This window comes from Papaver somniferum, unplaced genomic scaffold (assembly GCF_003573695.1).
Source record: "Papaver somniferum cultivar HN1 unplaced genomic scaffold, ASM357369v1 unplaced-scaffold_107, whole genome shotgun sequence".
NCBI classification, from domain to species: Eukaryota; Viridiplantae; Streptophyta; class Magnoliopsida; order Ranunculales; family Papaveraceae; genus Papaver; species Papaver somniferum.
Window position 1 is genome coordinate 2938076 of NW_020619603.1, and position 21628 is coordinate 2959703.

At 37.1% G+C, this 21628-nt stretch overlaps 2 protein-coding genes across 2 annotated transcripts; one reads left to right on the forward strand and one right to left on the reverse strand.

The window, feature by feature from the left end:
* The first annotated feature begins 8493 nt into the window (after positions 1-8493).
* Positions 8494-16002, forward strand: LOC113327757 (phosphoinositide phosphatase SAC3-like). The gene is made up of 16 exons (XM_026574892.1): positions 8494-9092; positions 9359-9563; positions 9640-9805; positions 10331-10553; positions 10867-10943; positions 11657-11844; positions 11935-12032; positions 12196-12329; positions 12415-12543; positions 13038-13401; positions 13806-13927; positions 14150-14236; positions 14401-14589; positions 14917-15066; positions 15159-15246; positions 15421-16002. The coding sequence occupies exons 1-16, from the start codon at positions 9012-9014 to the stop codon at positions 15520-15522; spliced, it is 2403 nt and encodes an 800-aa protein (XP_026430677.1). The 5' UTR covers positions 8494-9011; the 3' UTR covers positions 15523-16002.
* A 452-nt stretch (positions 16003-16454) lies between these two features.
* On the reverse strand, positions 16455-18951 carry LOC113328206 (40S ribosomal protein SA-like). The gene is made up of 5 exons (XM_026575308.1): positions 18745-18951; positions 17691-17953; positions 17383-17580; positions 16901-17105; positions 16455-16791 (listed from the first exon to the last, which is right to left on the reverse strand). Exons 1-5 carry the CDS (start codon positions 18866-18868, stop codon positions 16697-16699), a joined length of 885 nt encoding a protein of 294 aa, XP_026431093.1. The 5' UTR covers positions 18869-18951; the 3' UTR covers positions 16455-16696.
* Positions 18952-21628: the final 2677 nt, after the last annotated feature.

Below are 21628 nucleotides of genomic sequence, written 5' to 3' on the forward strand. Positions count from 1 at the left end.
CATCAAATTAATGTGGCGAGTACACTTTGCCATGAAATTGTAATTTATATTTGAAACTACTTTGTTTGCAGGAAGTTGATCAAAGATGCCTTGGAATCTCGCAAAGAATGGGGGCAAGTACATATACTCCGGCGTAGTTTTACATTCTTCACTTCTTCACTTCAATTCCTACACCATCAACAGCAGCAGGACAATCGTAAGACCTATGCAAGAAGTAAGAAATGCAGCTAGAGCAGCAGAGCGTGAATCTACTACTGGGGAAGGATCAACTCAAGACCAAAAGACAGCTCCATCAATCAAAGAAAAACTCAAGCCACCTACAGGTCAAGTTAAAATTTATTTAATACATGTTTGAGTCTCTGAGCAGTGCTGTTTTTTTATTTCAGAAAAACGTAACCAAGTGTTCGGTACAACACAATTCCGAAGAACTCAACCGTCGACCATTACGCACGACTCAATGCGCAGATAACTCCAAGCTGCAGAATAGAAGGAAGATCCCTCTATCAGCTCCAGAATGCACACGCCACAGTCGCTTGCCTATAATCTGTTGCAACGAAGTCCACCACGCTCCCAGCAAGACACATAGCATCAATGTGCAACCATCTCCATAAGAAGTAAGTGCACAAAACTAAATCTCAACTCTTTTAGCTACATGCAGGTCTAGCCTACAACCACTAGCAAGTGCATAGAATTCTATCTCACAACTAAAGACAAGCAGAGCTACACACCAATTGGGAAAGGATCCACATGCATACCCTTAAAAAAGAGCTAAGTACTCATAACTCTTGAATCTGACACTTTAAAAACTCGATTTTCAACTAAAACTTCTAAAACCGTTTCAAATTTTCTTGGTTCATCCATTTTGTTTTTATGAATTCCTTGTACCTACTATATTTGGCCATCGGTATGAGTCATGAAAAGGTCTCTTACTGATAGTAGCGGCACACTCAAGATGACAGGTACCAATACATGCATTTGCACGTACGTACAAAGTTGTGTCTAATGACACCTTACAAACTACCCATCTCGATAACCCTCTTGAATTTGAGTCCCCGATTGACTTATGCTTGTGAACTAGATGATGTAGTACATATTTTCATAAAGATTGAATGGATGGCGAGTTCCATTCATCTAGTTATCATCTCTGTTCATGACGTATTGGGATGAGATCTTTACACTAATGTGTGTGCTTATGCGTAAGTATTGGCAGCAAAACTCTGTACTTAAGTGGACATTTCAGGCTAAAATCTCTCATCATGACAAGGCAGTGAAAAAAGCAACCACCGGGGAAACACAATAACCAGGAGGAAGACACTTCACACCATTGCCAAGAGGCACCAACGAAATGGTAGCCGCATCAGACCTAGCCAAGGCGCAGCATAAAGCATATCAACATCAACTGTCAAAGCAAGGTACAAGCAAGACATGAAGACGTTTTCTTAAGGATTGTTCTTCCAACAAACCTTATGAAAATGGGCAAATTGTAGATACAAAATATAAACATCAACACGTGGCACTTGATTAAGGCATCAATAACATACAATTCCACATCAACATACACTACATCTTTCTTATGTTAGCTTAATTATTAAGCTAGGGATATTTTAGTAAATAGCTTGGTATCTCTTTCCTTTATAAAGGAAGAGATTAGGTCAGAGAAAGGGATGGCTCTCTTCTCATCTATTTGACCTCTTTACTTACCTTTTCACTTGCAGAGCTCCTCATTAATGGAGGCTCTTCATATACATAATAAAATCACTAATCCGTGGACGTAGGCCTGAGTATGCCGAACCACTTTAAATCTGGTGTCAACATTCAATATCGCTCACCCCATTCTTCTTATATTTCACTTATCATTTCATTGATTTCATTTTAACCATTAAATCAAATTTGGTTGTGCTACTGCATTTTCAGTAGTCACACTTCAGATTACCAAAATTCGCTTAAAAATACTGATGATCATACGTGGAAGTTAGATCAAGGTACTGGGATAAGAGAACTCTGCCTCGATTATGCACAGACGGTATTTTGGTATGAGGCAGATTATGGGTCTATATAATACTCGAGATCTAGACGCAAATATGGAGTCACGTGGATGAAAGGTTTTGGGTCAAATGGCAAATATTCTATGGTTCTATCAATTTACCATTTTTGGATCACAATGGTAAGTTTTTATGGACATAAACATGAGGAAGGATTCCTTCACACTCTTATAATCACACTATCTCACACGTTGGACGCTATTTTTGAGGATAAAAACCAAACTATAACGGATTTGAAGTTAATATTTTGAGGATATGTTTGTCTTACTAATTTCTACATATACACCAAATATGAGCTCATTCCGAAATGTAAACCCTCATAATCTACCGGTCTTTATTTTGACGGCCAGAAATCCGCAGATTTTCAACAGCTCATTTTCGAAGTAGTAGCTAATGGTGTTATACGTCTCGGAATACGCTCATTTTCGATAGGAAAGTAGAGCTATATAATACTCCCTTCGTCCCATTTTACTTGAAAGTTTAGGTTTTTTTTAAGTCCCAAATTAGGTGAAGGTTTTCATATTTTTTTCACTTTTTTCCTGTTTTGTCCCTGCATTGAAATTAACCACTAGAAATAAGGAACAAAAAACTTGGAGATTTAAATATTTTAATAATTATAATTAAGGGGATATATATGAAAAATAATTAATCTCTTTCTATTTTCTTAATCTACGTGAAATCATCTAAACCTTCGAGTAAAATAAATTGGGACGGAGGGAGTAGTAACATATCCCCCAAGTATTAGCTTCAAATCCGTTACGGTGTGATTTTAATTCGCAATAATTATGTCCAACGTGTGAGATAGTGTAATAATGAAAGTGTGAGGGGATCCCTCCTCCATAAACATAGTGCACATTTCGGGTAACAAGCTAGGTTCGGAATTGTGGAGCAATTTTGGATTGCAACGGTAAATTCAAGTTGGCTTCCACATTTTGGATAACACAAATTTTAGTTAACAATGGCGCATTTTAGGGATCACCAGGCACTTTTGAAGTCATTTTTTTTTGAAGCATAAAATTTCATGGAACTACTAAAGCACTATTACATGGGGTAGGTGATACCTACAAAGACAACGCTTACAATCAGCTCATTAAGTTTATAGTCTTCAATAACATGACGATGGAGCAGAATGCGAGCAACACTTTCCAGATCAACGTTGCGTTGGGGGGAAGTGTTGGAATTGATGAGGTGAATATGGTTGAGGTTATCGATGGTCCGTAGCTTCGATGAATGCTTTCCACAAAAAAAGTTATACTTTTGTTGGACACAACAGTGCCCAAAGAAACTTTGATGATGGTATTGGGTCACAACTCAATCGATCTGAGGAGCTAGTGCGACATTTGTGTCCAGATGTTGTGGTATATTGCTTGTGCTTTAGCTGTCCATTTCCTTGTTTTCCTGCGGTCCATGGTGGTACTTTTGAAGTGATATTGTAGATTCTGGGTCACAAGTAATTTTTTGATTCACATTATCACATGACAGATTATAAGTCGCGCAAAAAAGTATTACTATCGGTATCTCAAATTAGACTAAAAATAAACTAAGATGAAAAAATTGATAGTAACAGTTTTGCAGAAACAGATATAATATTGCCAATGAGAGATAAGCTTTGGTTACAGGAAGTCGAGACCAAGGTGCAAATCTGAGTTGTAACATCCACCGGGACAAGCTTTTTTTTTTCTTCTTTTGATAGGCTAAAGCCGAACCCAGGTCCCTGCCCAAATCCCGCCAGTTAGACTAGCCCTACTGCTAGACCCAACCTCGCCAAACCCCTCTATATAACTAAATTAAATACAAACCTCTACGGTGGGAGATCGAACGCTTGATTTCCTCCTTACTGGAATTGATGGGATGCCACTGAGTTATGCTCTTGAACCCCATCGGGACAAGCTTTGGATTACATGAACTCGGGAACAAGTAGTGGCAGAGTCATCTCAAGGGAAGAAGGGTCGGCAGTTGCATACCCTGATGGGCTGACCCGCGAGCCTAATAATTTTGAAATTATTGGACTTCAAAGCCCAATTATGCCTAACTGTCCACTTTAAAGAAGATTGCCTTCCCAGGACAAGATTTCTGACGGCGCTACTGGGTGCCAAGGTGCAAATTTGAGTCACAACTGCCATTGTTTTTATTAATAATGTATCGACTAAGGGACAAGGTAAGCTCATGTAACATTCCAGCCTACCTTGCCCTTGAGTTCATCGAAGTAACATATACGTGGCCAATATTTTATTGCAGCATTTGGAGTTTGACATATTTGTTTCAAATAGTGACGCGATGGAACTTTATTATACAGGGAAATGGAGAAAACGATACCTAATTAACTAAAAACCTCTCACTCTCAAATCTGATCCCCATTTCTCAATTATTGGAGCTCTTCTTTATGTGTTAAACTAAAAATATATATAATTAGGTTAAAATATTGTGGTTCTTGTTAATTAACACAAATTAATAAACTTATCAAGTAAAGTACGTAATTAACAACTACTATAACTATTGATTACATTATTCTTTTTGACCTTCTTAAGATTATTCCCATACAAACACATGGCTAGCTTGCCTAGCTAGTTGTTTAATTAGCTCATTATAATCTCTATTATCAAGAATTATGAATCTCCTATCACTCGATTAATTGAGTTTTCGTACGATATATGGTGGTCAGATGGATCCTATGAGCTCTGTTGCTATAAGTATCCATTTTCAGTTGGAGTTGTTCATCGGAACAAGACTTAAAAATGGGTGAAATTCTCGCACTTACATAAGTGCTAAAAGTCCAAAAGGTATAAAACCGCTGCTAAAAGTCCAAAATGGTATTTTTGGACTTTTACCAACCGTTTTTCAGCCCTCGAGGATAGATTTTTAATAATTGTTTTGCTCAAAAGAGGATTTATCGAGTCCCACAAACATACCACGTACGTATCATTGACGGTTGACTATTGCAGTTGACTGACACAAGTATTCGGGTGGACTCCTACTAGACACTCGAAAATTGTATTGTTGACCGTTGACTAAATAGTGTCGAGTGTTATTATCATGAATATGAGTCCAGTTGACTGGTCAATATTTTGAACGCACTATTAGTGCACTCTAAAAAATGTTCCCACTGCATTTATCGTGCACTCGTGTATAGGGATATGTGCGTCATTTTTCGATCATATTTTGTCCTTCTGGTCATGTATGTTGTTTGTGGAATTCAATATTACGTTGACCATAACACAGAATTTGGTGATTTTTCAAGTCCCTTTTTTGGCAAAAATCTCCTTTTGTTGCTACGAGTATCCAACATCAATTAACTCTTTTTACCTCGTGCACACATATTACGTGGAAGTCTTGAATCCGTGGATAACCACCTATAAAATAAATACACACATCCTTAATTTATATATCGATGGTTTGATCGGCCGGGTTCTTTATTAGCTGAGTTGATGCGTGACATGCATCTGACATGAAATTGACTTGGCCGGAATGACCGAGTCACGTTACTATATATCCTTCTGTTCTTATCAATCTTCGGCAAATTACGTACACAGCATGGTTTCTCTTTACTAAATACCGTTGAATCCACAGTCCGATCTTATAAAACTGTGATTAGTAATTTTGATTAGTGAGCTAATTAATTAAAAACTAGATCAGATAACATTAGATTAAATGTAGACCAGATCAAACCAAAATGAAAGGTGTGCATGGTCGGTGATGCGTAAAGGATCCAGCTTGCAAAATAAAAACCTAAATCTCCTCCATGGATTCCTTCTTCTTCTTCTTCATTCTCAAACACATTATTAATAGACATTACTGTATTATTCAACCCCAGCAAACAGTATTAATATTGTGACGCATGCATCTTGTGGTATAGGATAGTGATGGAATGAAAGAAGAAATGGTCCAAAATCAACCAATAATATCATAAACCAAATCTAACTAACGTGACAAACATGAATGTGCCTGCCGCCCTGCCTTTGGGTAATGACTCTTCTTAGCCACAAACTCACAAGAAATATCAAAAAGTTTTTTCTTGCCATGTTTTGCAAGTTGCTAAGTACTTTATCATGTTTGCAACATGCTCCTTAATTATACTTTTCTGATGTTTGCGAGTAGGGGAAGGAGGTAGTTTCGGTAGGATAAGATAAAGTGGGTGCAACTGCCTACACTTGCCAATCAGGTGTTTAAAGTATGTTAGCTGGTTAGGATGTTAGAAGTAGAAATGTTTCTGCTTCTCCAGAATAGAAAATTAATCCCAAAAATCATAAGCAAAAAGATTATGCTTCCTAAAATGTTAACCTTCTTATTTCCAAAAGTTATTTTAAAATTGTGTTGATGAACTAACTTTTTAATTTTTTGACTTCTAAAAGTCGAAAAGCAACCTCCCAAGATACATTGAGACGTCAAAATAACTCTAAACTATATCTTTTATAAAATGTTTTGCCCATGTAATAAGACCTTTTTTTGCTCCCTTTAACCTCTAATCTTGGCTCTGCAAATGGTATTTATTTTCTGATGTTTGCATGATAGCTTCTACTGCATTGTATGGAAATTGGAGATTTTTCGTTTGTTGGTAATGTTAGGCTAGTTTACGTGTGAATATTATCGAGTCGATCAACAAAACCAAACTATTAGTTGTGGGTCAAGAGGATTAGGTGTATAATTACCACATATGTGTACATCACTATGACTAATTCCTATTTGATTAATTAAGGTATTTGAGATATTTGCTCAAGCATTTAAATTTATCTAAATACGTAAGAGCATCGTCATCAATTGACAGTTATACTATGATGATGATGATTAAATAGTTTTCTAATTTAGCAGGCCAACTCCCTTGGGAAAGAACAGTTTTGTAAGCAAATATTTTGACAGTCAATTTGATAATTTATTACAAATACTTTATTTATATACAAATAGTTACCCGCAACCATAGTATCCATGATCATACCATAAAATTCTAAATATGCCTACCGGAATAGGTAGTGCATTCATTCACGATTGATCTTAGTAAACATAGAAATTTTAGAATCTCAATGCAAAAAGAAAATTCATGTTTCATCGTGATTGATCTTTCGATATTTGATAATATACGGGTTTTTCTGCTCTACAATTACTTTCATTTTCATGTAGTGTCATTTAAAACTGTTATATGCGAGTGCAAAGGACTCGAGTAATTATCCCCGGAATCTAGCTTCTGGCGAATAGGCTTATCTTCGAATCATAACATTACTCACTTTTCTTTATGAAATATATTAGTGAAGTTTCTTTGAGATCAACAAACTCCAAAAAAAAAAAAAAAACTCGAAAATAACTTCATATAGGAACTGACTTTCTGGCCCATTGGACTATCGAGCTGGGAATCAGGTGCGTAACAATCGAACTGTCCCTAGATGGTCTAGGTCTTGTTTGTTTAGATCTGAGTTTGAGTTGGTCTTTGATTCAGTCCAAATAAGATGTCTGTGTGGTCATTTTTCTGATGTTTGACGCGAGGTCTGACTGACTTGACTAATACATCTGACTCGGTGTCTCATTCAGTCTGAATCAAATGTCAGACTGATTGTGTGTTCATTTATTTAATGTCTGACTAGGGGTATGACTTGAGGCATAGCTCTGACACTGAAGTATATGAATCAGATACAAAATTCTACTGGATTCGTCGAGACATATCTAACTTAATTCAAAAAGAAGCTCAAAATTCAAATGTAATGAGTCAGAATTTAGACGAGTGAGACGGAAAAAAAATCACAGATCGCTCGGTTTTTTCCAGACTCTACCGGCTCATTTGGATCTGATACATCTGAATCTAACTCAAAAATTATAAAATAACATAATTACAAATTTTTATTTTTATTCAATTCAAATAGTGTCCAACGAGTTAGGTACAAAATGATATCTAACACAGATATACGAGCCAAGTCAGACCGCGAACGAGACATTAAAAAAGATACTAAAAAACCGACCTGACATTTGATTCGTCTCAACCAAACAAAAATCGAATCAGATGCCGAGTCAGATTCAAATCACGAATCACAGCCAAACAACCACGATGCCATCTAATTGATACTCCCTCCGTCCCTAATTAGATGACCTACTTGGTTTTAAGTTTTGTCCCATAAATAGATGACCTATTTTTATTACTATAAGAAATATGTATAATTTGATAGTTATGTTTATATTCGTTACGTATGTGTTTTAAAATGTTTTTCAACGGTATAAAGTTTACGAAAAACCGTGATATAGTTTAAAAGATAAATCATTTCTAAGTTTTACTAACATCCTTGTCTTAAAAATTGTGCAAACTACAGTTAGGTCATCTAATTAGGGACGAACGAAGTATTTGATTGCAGCTGCAAGGCAGTAACAAATCGGAATAAGCCATTTTACACCAGAAAAAGTCAAAAAAAAAAAAAATCAATTTCTCATACTTATATACAGAGAGGAAAAATAAAATAAAAACAAAACAAGAAATAATTTTCTCAGATTATTAATTTTGTTGTGTGTGTGGGGAGGAACAACAGATTGATCGAGTGGTCACGGAAGCTCTCCTCTGCATCTCTCTCTCTCTCTCTGTAGAAACCAACAACAGCCCTCTCTCTGTAGATTCTCTCTGTATCTGCTGCTCTGAAGAAGAAGAACCTGGAGATTTTGAATTTTTGTCTTTCTCTCTGATTTTTCTTAAAGAATTTGCTAAAAAGCTTGAAGCTTTGACACAAATTGATCAATTTTGGCATCTGGGGGTGTTTCATTTTTGAAAGGGTTGTTATAGTTACTGATTTCATGAATGGAAGAAAAGGAATTACAGTAAAAGGAAGAAGAAGGAAGAAAGGGTATCCCAACAGAAAATGCTATACTTGAAACAACCCAACAGCAACTCAATTTGTTAGGGTTTTGTTATATAAAAGTTTGATCTTTGTCTCTCGCATGTCCATTTGATCTTCCCTCGAGCTCAAGCTCGGGGATCTCTGAAGGGTTTCAGATTTTTCATCAATGGCAGCAAATAACGAGCTTGATCCAATAATGGGTAGTAGTTATTTTCTTCAGAAGTTTAAGTTATACGAAACTGAATCGGTAAACTAATTCTTCAATTAATTTCAATTTTGCCCATTTTTGTTAAATTAGGGTTTTAGTACTCATTTTGAAGATCTAATTGGTGTTTCCATTTGCCCCAAATACATAGTCTTGTAACTTGTTTAGTTATTATTGATCTTGAACCGTAGAACCCGTGTCGTTTATTCGTGCACAATTGTATGTTGCAGCATGCCCAGAATGCAATTGGGGTTTGATTTTGTGATTTCAGTGTGAAATTTGAGTGGTTTTGTTTTTCTTTGTGACAGAATTTTTATATGGTGGGAAGAGACAAGAGTAGAATGGTATGGAGAGTGTTAAAGATTGATAGATTAGAGGCTACTGAGCTAAACATTGGCGAAGATGCTACTACGTATTCGCAAATAGAGTGTTCTGATCTACTGAAGCGAATAGACGAAGGAAACAAGTCAACTGGTGGACTTAAGTTTGTCACTGCTTGTTACGGGATTGTTGGTAAGTCTTTGAGATTCGTGCTTCAGATGGTTAAATTGTGTCTTCCTTTACTCATTTGGTGGTTTTGTCTTGCTAGGATTTGTGAAATTTTTGGGGCCTTACTATATGATACTTATTACGAAGAGGAAGCAAATTGGTGCAATATGCGGTCATAGTGTTTATGCTGTTACGAAGAGCGAGATGATTCCGCTTCCAAATTCTACCGTGCGGTCCACTATGCCTTTTTCTAACAACGAGAACAGGTCTTTATCTATTCTGTCTGCAAATGTAAAATGATTGCAGTATTTCTAAAGGATATACCTATAAAGAAATCGTAGTCAAAGGGGTTCAGTTCTCTTGTTTATTTAGACAAGAAAGTTTAGTTTTGATTACATTATTTGCTAGTTTGGACACATAACCTGATCTGTGGACGCCTTTTTGTGCCAATAGACAAGTCTATTGCATTGTGGAGATGATATGGTCAAACCCAACCCCGTGATAGTCGTCTGAATAATCCATTGCATCTATGAACCTTCAGTAATTCCTTTGTCCTCATTAGGTTGTACTATGAAAACATTTGAACGAAATCATGTATTGTAAGTGTTCATACTAGTTGCTTTCTTTCTTATGTTATGGATTACCATCTACAAGCTATATTTCTGTTCCAATTATGTATCAGTTCTAGTCAACTCTGTTATCGTATGTTCTATGTATTGTGTTTTTATGTCCCATTTAGCAAGGACTTATTTTCATAAGTTCTATGTTTGTGTTTCTTGTTGATGGCATAGATACAAGAAGCTCCTATCCACAGTGGATCTTACAAAGGACTTCTACTTTAGCTACTCATACAATGTTATGCGTAGTCTACAAAAGAATTTATGTGATGGAGAGACGAGGAAGGTCCTATACGAAACAATGTTCGTTTGGAATGAATTCTTGACACGGGGGATCCGTAATCACCTCAAAAATACTTTATGGACAGTTGCGTTGGTCTATGGCTTCTTTAAACAGGTAATCCTTCTCTTTCTGAGTGCAGTGACAATGTGAGAAAATGATATTTGGTTCATAAAATAAAACAATGGGATAGATATTCACATATCTCCCAAATCTGCTTCCTCTTCTTTTATCTGCCCACCTTATCTGCAGTCTGTTAGTTTAAAGCGTGTCACCGTGTAGTGATTATCAACAGCTATTCTTGAAATGCACTTGGAACTATGACTGGGTTGGGTTAGGTACCTCAGGAGAATCAGCAAATGCTTATGCACGATTTATGAAGGCTTCAAATATGTTGTAACTGATGGAATTTCCCCACCTTTGCGTGCAGGCTAGACTTTCGTTGTCAGGCAGAGATTTCAATTTCACACTCATTGCTAGGCGTTCACGTCATTATGCTGGCACCAGGTTGGAACACAGCCATGACTGCTAAAATGTGTTTCCCGTTTAATCTTGTCTTTCCCTGATATTGTTTGTATGCTGAGATCACTTACAAGGGGTCTGAACATTTGATGGCCGTGAACTAGGAGATCCTGAAATCAAGGCAGCCATCTGCTCTTATCATTCACATTTGGATATTCTTAGGATCATAGAGGAAAATTCTTTAATTCCGAGAAGAATTTGAAAGTTCTGTAGTGATCTGATTGGTTTGGTTTGGCATAATGTACTAGATTTTGGGCACAGAATAGTGGGTTCTGATGCCACTGCGGGTAGGAAGACAGGTCTTGTTTAACACCCCTCTCCCAATGCCTACCCTATACTGGTCCCTTTATCATCAAGGCTCATGGCACAGGGGCAGTACAGGGTAGGCATCTGGAGATGGGTGCTTCAGTTTGGTTTTAGAGCCAAGTGGTTACCTGTTATTAGACTACTTGAAAGTCATTTACTTATTTAGTTGTGTTCTCGTGCAGATTAGATTTGGGAATCATGTCCTGGATTAAGATTGACCTTATTAATTATCTGGTTATGGTACCTGAAGAACTTCATATCGGCGTCCCACCTATAAGTCTAATTTCAGGAATATCATATTGTATCCTAGATTACCACATGTTTTCAGCTCTTAGTATCGGATCTTTATATTCAAGGGGCTCATATTACTTCTTGTTCCTTTCACTATGTAGGTATTTGAAGCGAGGTGTAAATGAAAATGGTAGAGTAGCAAATGATGTTGAGACAGAGCAGATTGTGTTTGAGGATGTTGCTGAAGGAAGTCCAATTCAAATAAGTTCTGTGGTGCAGAACCGTGGTTCGATACCCCTCTTCTGGTCTCAGGAAACTTCTCGTCTCAATATGAAACCTGATATTACATGTGAGTTTAAGAAATATAAATCAGCAGATAGAAAGTAGTAAGTTTTTTTTCGTCTTTCTACTGACAATTCTGTTCATGATTATATTCCAGTATCAAAGAAGGATCAGAATTACGAAGCTACCAGACTTCATTTTGAGAATCTGGTCAAGAGATATGGAAACCCAATAATCATTTTGAATTTGATCAAGGTAAGCGATTATAAAATCATAAAAATTGAAGGATGTCGATCAAAACAATATATTATTGAGGGATCAACTAATTAGCTACATGTATATCTACTGATACATACCCCAGTATCTTAAACACTGATTATTGTTGTTTTTGTTTTCAATCATTGTTGACAAAAACCAGACACGTGAGAAGAGGCCACGAGAGTCTATACTCCGTACAGAGTTTGCAAATGCAATTGAATTTATTAATAAAGATCTTCCAGAGGAGAACCGCCTGAGGTTTCTTCATTGGGATTTAAGCAGACACTCAAGGAGGTAAAACCATCATGCTCAGTGATTCAGCAATGATTTTCTTTTTTCTTGTAAGAAAATCTTGTCTAACGAGCACTTGTCTTTTCAGCAAAGCTACAAATGTACTGGCAGTACTAGGTAGAGTGGCTGCTAATGCGCTGGACTTGACAGATTTCTTCTTATGTGAAGTAAAGCAAGAGTCGGGACCCGACGAAACAATAAAGTCTCCTCCACATGAGTAAGTTTTACCTAACAAGCAGTCAATTTTTCGAACCTGTTTGTCTTGATTATTTTGTTGTTTGAATGTGTATGTTAAACCATCGACTCAAAGGTGTATAATGTCTCATTTGTGATCTGCTCAAAAAATAAAATCCTATGGATCTGATTCACATAACATCTACCGGGTTTATCAGCTTACTTGCCTTATCACTAAACATAGACGTGGATGGACCAACTGTGGCTTGGATGGGTCCCAGATTTGTGCTCGATCCAGCCTTTAGCCTCCCCCTCTTCCTTATTTGCCATTCCGCAGAGAGTACTGAAATCATATCACCAATAACTTCTGGTCAGATTTTGCTGTGCTAGTCCAACATATTACTAGCATTGCCTGCTTGGTGCAACTATATCTCTCCCTAAAATCAAATTTTAAGTCATTATATTTGTGCATTATTCCAAAATTAGGGACGAAAAATCATTTTTATTTTAAACTGATAGGTGTGCATTTTATTACAGGACAAGTGATGCTTGTGATGGGTCTCCCGTGACCCATTTCGACGATAACTTAGAGAGTGCAGATAGCTCAGAAACATTCCCTGGTGAAGAGAGTGGTGAAACTCAAGAATATCCCTCAGTGAAACCACTTAGATGTCAGAAAGGGGTTCTCAGGACCAATTGCATTGACTGCTTGGATCGCACAAATGTTGCACAATACGCCTATGGCTTGGTTGCATTGGGTCATCAGCTCCATGTCATAGGGTTCATAAACGTCCCAAAAATTGATCTGGATTCCCGTTTGGCTGACAATGTAATGCGGTTTTATGAAACAATGGGTGACACCCTTGCACACCAATATGGTGGATCTGCTGCTCACAACAAGGTAACCACCTATGCTGATCTCTTGCAGCGTTGCTCCATTTACTATCTTATTGATTCATTCAAGTTATTAGTGTGAATTGCGTATCTAGTGAGAGAAAAGCTTTTTACTTTAGGATATTTAGATGGATTCATCCGTCAGAAACCTGATCGTAAATAGTTACTGAAGTTTGTACAAGGGATTTGTTCATATATTCACAAGGAAAAATCCTTGTGCTATGATTAAAGTATGATTCTTATGTATGATTGCATACGTGTGAGACTACGGTCAATCGTAAAGAGGTTTCTTAGTATCTTGCTTCATCGTATCTGAAGTAGCTGTTTTATATTCCGAAGAATCTAAACCACAACCTAAAATATGTAAGACTGTATCATCTGAATGTATTTGCAACACCTGTGTTAAAACAGATATTCTCCGAGAGAAGAGGCCAATGGAGAGCAGCAACCCAGTCCCAAGAATTCTTCAGAACACTTCAACGGTACTATAGCAATGCCTACATGGATGGCGAAAAGCAAGCTGCAATAAATGTGTAAGTTCACAAAATGACTCTCCATAAACTCTAAACTATTGTCAGAGAATAAAGCATGTGCTACCTCCGAAATCACTAGGAAAGGCAAACACACATGTAACGCAGTTAATTGTGGCGCAGTTCTTGCATCTAATTACCGAGTCATAGTGTTTAAGCCTTTTCCATTGCGTTAAAGACGTCAATGATTCATATTCTTTCTGCACTTTTATACCAAACGATCAGGTTTCTGGGCAATTTCCAACCACAACAAGGCAGACCTGCGCTATGGGAGCTGGACTCAAATCAGCATTACAATGCTGACAGTATGAGGTACTGGAGTTGTTACGTTTACCATACATTTCTTTTGCCCTCACTTGAAGTAAATGATTTTTCTCTTTTAGATAATTTGGCAACCATTCTTGATTGTTATGGACTAATGAAAAAATATGTGGTTATTCACTTACTTATATATATTTACTTACCTGTATATGCAGTACATATTTCAAAAGATCGTTTTCAGAAAATCTTCTTTCTGAAAAAAATCCCCATTCGCCGAACACAACAGTTAGAGAAAAGAAACTTCCTGGCTCACCTTTGCTTGAAAGAACCCAAGGAAGTAATAAACGTTTTTCTGACTCCACTCCAGAAATATCAACATGTGAAAGTGAAGCGTCATATAACAGGTTGGCTTCTATCACTTGCTAAGGATACATTATGTTTTTCTTTGACCTACGGTCAGAGAAACCTTTTAAATGCCATATGCGAAGATTTGGCTCATCCAATTATCACTTTGCTTTCCGTTCTCCATTATGGTCAGTAAAATATTTCTTGCCATCTTTTGTCTCATTCTCTTGGTTTAAACATCTTGATTTGTTAACTGTCGGAGGTATCACATTGAAGTGATACTTTAGAAATGTGAAATTCCCATCAGTACGTTTTTTTTTCAACATATTCACACTACATGCCACCCGTAATCTCTAATTGTCTAATCTTATCATATATTTTTGTAGGCATACTCCATCAATGGCAGACAGGCGACTTTTTTCGGACATGCGGAGCAACCAGATACTTGATGATGATTCATTTAGCTGCTCAAATTTTGTCGATCTTGAACTGATTTCTTCCTCTGGGACTTCTTGCGAAGAAGAGTCTTATGAAAGGTAACTTCTCCAACTGGGTCTTTTTAAAACATGTAACTGTCAGTGCCATAATACAAGTGTTAGTAACACCATTTGTACTTACATTGTTCCAGGTCTGAGCTCATAAAGTCTCCATTAAGTGGAATGTCAGGAGAGGATATTTCGAATCCGTCTCCAAGTGATAGTGGATCCAGCATCAAGGTTTGTGATTTATCACATCAATGCAACTTAACTTCCACTTATCATTTTTCGAGGGATGTTTTCTTTCTACCCTGAACCTTTACCCGATAAGAGACTATCGTAATTACTTATGGTTCAGACATCTATCTCGAGTAAAATACTGCATTACACTGTAGTAACATGTTACCCTTGCAGGGAAGAACACAGATAGGGGAAGACTCATCAAGCAAAACAGTGGATGAATTTTCTGACAGATTTGCTGACTGGGTGAATTGTGGAGAGACGCTATGCCATTGAGGTGCAAACGCTAATGTATTCATCCGAAATCTTGCATTTAGTTTCCTTCATGGCTATATCCATCTCGACACGTGACATTTCCCGCCAACACCCACATTGTGGATTTGTGTATGTAATGGGAACCATGATTCGTGAAGGTCGTCAGAGTGAGCACAACTCATCATTCATTGTAAAAATATATGTGCCACCCCCTTAGAGGTTCTCTTCTGCTGTTGCACCGCTCGCAAAGACAACAATGAAGTTTCGCTTGGTACAGAACTACGAGGAGTAAATAGTAAAAAGTAAAGAAATATATTTTTCCAAATTCAGCTCTTTTCTTTTCCTTTTAACACCTTATCTATGGACTTGGGGGTCCTAAAATCTTGTAAATATGGTAGTATCAGCTCCAATTAATTCGCATTCACAGATCGTCTGTTTTTTGTTGTTATGAAATAATTGTTTCAAGCATAATGTTGGAATCACGGTATTCTGTCTGGCTCATTTCATACTGCTTGTTCAAGCCTATAATCTTACAGTCCCCGAGAAGTCCCAGTCATGACTGCAGTGCTGCTGAACCAAATTGAACTGCAGTGGAGTTGCCAGTCTTGCCTAGCCAATGCAAATTTCTTTGAAGTATGAGAACCCCAACGGGAAGCTACTGTGATGGGAACTTAAGTCTTTATTTAGAGTGCGCCTGGCCTTTGAAGCAGTGCAACGAAAGGCAGCAAGCTACTGTGATGGGAACTCACAGATGCAAATTGAATACTCTGAATACTCCAAGAAATACAACATGTGCAAATTGAATACTCCAAGAGATGCAACATGTGCAAATAGAACTTGTCAGTGGTTGAACCAAAACAGAAGGCTGATCAGGGGTTTCCACTATAAGCCTCAGAAAAATTTGCTAGCAACATATCAGACATAAATGACAAGCAAATAAAATGACAAGCAAATAAAATGACAAAAGGCTTCAACTCGAATAATCCTCCTAATGGTTCATTAACTACAATCCATTAGTGTGAAAAGATTCATTCTGCTATGAGAATAAATAAGAGGTGTGCAGTATCGAGCTAAGAAAAACCCCAAACATCTTTTAACTACATACTAATTAAAACAAAACTATCTCAAAAGAAAATAAAAGGGTTTGATATAGCCCCATGACTAAATGAGAAAAGAGGCGGCAAAAATATAAGATCTACAATTCCCAGCCACCAGGTGCAGGCATGACGGCAGGTTCAACTGGTGCAGCTGCTGTCTCCCAAGCTACCTCTCCTCCTTCCACGGGAACTCCTGTGCATGGTAAACAGATAGAAGTAAGATCCCAGCATTATCACTATAATACTAGTGACTGCAAATACCTGAAAATGATATGTAAAGAATGGATATCGAGATATATTACCTGCATCTGTAGCCCACTCTGCACCACCAGCAAGGGCTGGAGCAGCAACAGCATCACCGGCCCATTGGCCATCGGCACCCCAATTATCATTAGCGATCATACCACCACCATATTCAGTAACACCATATTCGGCCACTGGAGCACCACTCTCATCAGCTTCCTGATCCTTGGTTTCCTCAGGCTCCCTGTAGAAAAATAGATCCACCTGCAAATAACAATTGCTAAATAAGTTTCATTGATATCCCATGTACCGTTGGAATCCATGAAAGAAAAGAAAAAAAAATGTAATACACAGTTCGAAGCACCATTCACCGTGAGTAATTGAGCAGAATGAACATTAACAACGGTGAAACATGAGAAACGACTACCTTTTGACTATTTCTTAAAACTACATTAGATAGAGGCGAACGATGCAAAATAATAAAAACTTCACAGTTCCACAGTGCATCTCAAACGAAAATCATGGGGTTGGACATTCTTACCATAACATCCCACTTGTGTCCAGGGAGAATGGTGCCACGCATCTGCAGAACCATCCTTGCCAACATCCAGAAAAGACACCCAATGCTGTTCTTTCCCTTGTTGTTAGCAGGGATACCGATGTCAACATATGGCATTGGTGAGTCCGTGTCACAGAAGGCAATTGTGGGGATATTACCAAGAGCAGCCTCCTTGATGGGCTGCAAAACGTATCAACATAGACAGAAATGAGAAAGCAGTGCAAACACATTGAACAGATACTCTCCATAAAAGCAATGAACGAATCAGTAACTAAAGTGAAGAGATATACCTGATGATCAGTCCTTGGGTCAGTAAGGATAAGAAGACGTGGCTCGGTGAAGGATTTCTGCATCTGATTGGTAAATGTACCAGGGGTGTGTCTTCCTGCTAATGGCTGAGCACCAATGTAGTGAGCGAATTTCAACACAGCCCTCTGTCCATATGGCCTTGCAGATTGAACAATAATGTCTTGTGGGTTCTCAATAGCAACAATAACTCTAGCAGCCATCATAAGCTTCTCCCATGTCTTTCCAAGGTTGATAATGTAAATACCTGACAATCAATCACAAACCAATTAACAATTCATATGTCAAAACACCATACGAAAGAAACAACATTTCATGATGACTACCATTTACAAAAGAGGACAATTGCAACATATGAAAATCTAGCACACAATTTCATAATAGTGCAATGGCCCTCCACATTGTAAGTGGTAGTCATCATGAAATGCTGTCAATAGCATGCATGCAACATCTAACAAAACCCCAGCAAGTCCAATCCCATTAAAAAATCAATAATCCACAACTACCACTGAACACCACCACCCACCAGACAACCACAATCCACCACCCCCACTATCATGAAGCGCTAGTTTCTTTCAAATGGGATGCACTGACAAGTCTCAAACCTAAACTGCAGCATACATACGGTAACTAGCAAAACGATTGATCAAAACACAGGACCGAGAACCCACCAAAATCCACCACCACCCAGGCCTCAACACCAGAACATCATACAAATAGTAACTTTCAAAACCCCATCAAAACTCAATCCCATTCACATAAGATCAATAACCCACCACTGACCACCACAATCCACCACCACCACTATTATAAACTGTTGTTTCTATCAAATGGGAGTAGACACAAAACAAGTCTCAACACCAAAACAACATCAAACAAACAGTAACCAGCAAAAGCCCTACAAAGACTAATAGATCTAAAACATAAGAACAAATAAAAACACCCCCGAACCCCAAAACATGAAATCAAACTCTAAAAACACTAAAAACATGATTATTATGAAGAATCGGAGAAAGGGTCTAGTTTAGATTAGTTTACCATCAGCTCTTCTCTTGAAGACATATCTTTCCATCTGAAAATTAACATTTTTGGTACCGAGATGTGCATCTGCAGCTACGAGCATCTGTATATCTTCTTCCTTTTGAGATAAAACTTTCGCCATGATTGATTGCTTGCTGCCGCCGTGAATTCTTCTTCTTGTTAGGGTTTTTCACAGCAAAAGGTGCAAAGGAGAGAAGACAAGAGAAAGGGATTATAAGGCCATTTATATAGAGAGCCCTTTTAACTAAAAAAGCCCAAGGGTTCATTTTTTTTGGACAAGATGACGATAATGCCCTTGTGGTCTATTACCTTGGATGTCTGAAAACTGACTCAGGATCTGATTCGGCTTGTATTTTTATTATTTGAATTGGGAGTTACGTGAGTCAGTTATCATTTGTGCCTGACTCGTTGGGCGCATATAGTGTAGCCTCGGTCCAGATCCCGCTGAGACGAGATTTGTCTGAAAAACTCATTGAGACAACCAAAATTGCACCGAAATGTGGCTGAGATTTCACCTAATACAAATTTAACAAATGATTACTGTTGTTTTCGTGTTATTTACATTTCTTAAAAATTAGTGTTGTTTCTTAAGAAAAAAAAAAAAAAAAGTATAAATCTACCACTTGACAAGTTTTGTATAACGAGTCAATCCGGACATAATGAACGAGTGGGAATCAGACGAGTTAGTGGAGTAAGACACTCTTTTTGTTTATAACTCAAATGACTCATTTGAGTCTTTCTCATTACATATGAGGCTGACTTATTGCATGTCCCGACATTTTTTACTAGATTATGGGATTATAATCGTGTCCAACGAGTCAGATACAAAATTGTACCACGTTGTACCGAATGTGTGAGCCGAGGATAAACTCAAATCAGACATCGAATAATTGAAAAACAAATGATCTAGCATCTCACTCAAAGCCAAACAAATAGTGTGTAAGTTAAGGAAGTAAATCTCATATTCAAGGTGTAATTCCACCATTTACTCTGATGAGGTCAAATCGATGATATGAGGCTAGATCGATGAGTCGAGGTTAATATTGATGTTATTCAAGTGGTTTGTTTAACTTGTTTCTAAGATGAGTCGAGGTTAATATTGATGTTATTCAAGTGGTTTGTTTAACTTGTTTCTAAGATGAGTCGAGGTTAATATTGATGTTATTCAAGTGGTTTGTTTAACTTGTTTCTAAATTACTGGCAAAATAAATTAGGTGTTGTATCTCAGATCTATGGTGTGATCCACAATCTTGACCCTGATTCAAAAATTGTAGTACGACTTTAATTTACTTTGGGTGAATATCTACGTTGTAATCTAAAATATATTATCACGACCCAAATATTGTCATGTTAAGCCAAATTTTCCCGACCCAAAAACTCCATTTTAACCGAGAACATGCATTGTAATCTAAAATTTTCACCACAACTCAACACAAGTTTCATTGATATTATGGCTTTTTACTACTGTACACGATGTGTATGATATGTGTGGTTTTGAATCCTTCCTCAAATACATGACAACTTCAACTTGTGCATTTTATATGACTAGTTTGTTTCATTACATATATAAATAACAAAAGATAACAATAACCAATCAAATTCCAAAATTAGAATTAGAAAATGAATTGTTTTAGGTATGTTTATAATTTTTGTGTTTTCGTAAATAAGATATTAGAGGAAACCAAATCAAGAGTTGGACATAATTAAAATACCGATCACGAATACCGCAGACACCTTTCTTGAATTAAAATGGAGATTACCTTTGACGTATTCCTATTTTTGAAAAGATGTACAGATCATAAAAAATTGTGTACTCTTGAAATTTATAGCTTCTTGAAAAGGCTTGAATTTTAGTCAATTTTATTATTCAAAAAAATGAAAGAGAGTTTTATAGAGCTTTATGGATAAACGTTTTCTTGTATTGTTTGGGTCTCATAAATTTGTATATTTGCGAACTCGACTCCAATTGCTCATCCCTACGTAAAAGATAAAATGATAAGACAAGCGATAGAAGGCCATTTATACAAGAGTCCTTTTAACAAAAGCCGATTGTTTATTTTGACAAAATGACGATAATTTTATTATGTCCTATTACTTTGTACTTGTGTGTTTGAAAGTTGAAACTGATTCGGGATCTGAATTTGACATCGAGTCGGATGTTAGATCATTTGTGTTTTTTTTCTTTCTTCTTCTTCTAATGTATGACTCAGAGTTAGAGATTTGATTAGGCCCATACATCTGACTTGGAGGTATTTGAATCATGTACAGTTACGTGCTTAACTCGTTGAGCACATATCTAATTGAGTTAATAAAAATTAAAAATGTTATAATTATACTATTTTATTTTTTTTATTTTTTTTATTCAGATATAATGATTCAAATCCAATTATAATTAGTCAAATTCGGAAGAGACTGTTGAGTCAGGAAAAAAACAAAACAAATTGTGTATTTGTGGGCAGGAATAGGCCTGCCTAATGGAACATACCACATCATATAGCTCGTGTATTTTTTTCCCAGTGGGAAAGTTCATGAGTTGCACTATTCACTGTTCAATTAACAAAAGAAAATAAAACTTTGGGATTAGTTTTAATGTCTTGGAAGAGAAAGTGAGCTCTTTGGTCTTCCAAGAGCTGCCTCATCTTGATTTTCTCTATGCTACATCACTATCAATTACAATCTTCTCGTACTTTCTTTCTCAATTAATCATCACGACATATGTAATCGATCGCGCTTCGGCTTCTTCTGCTAAAATGCATCTAAGGTGTGAATGGTTTCTGCATGTATAAAATTACAGTTAGAATCAATGCGTTGATTTTTCTCCAACCCTACTTGAGGAGCTATCCAATTTGACTGTTGGTTAGGAGTTATAATTGCAGTGATA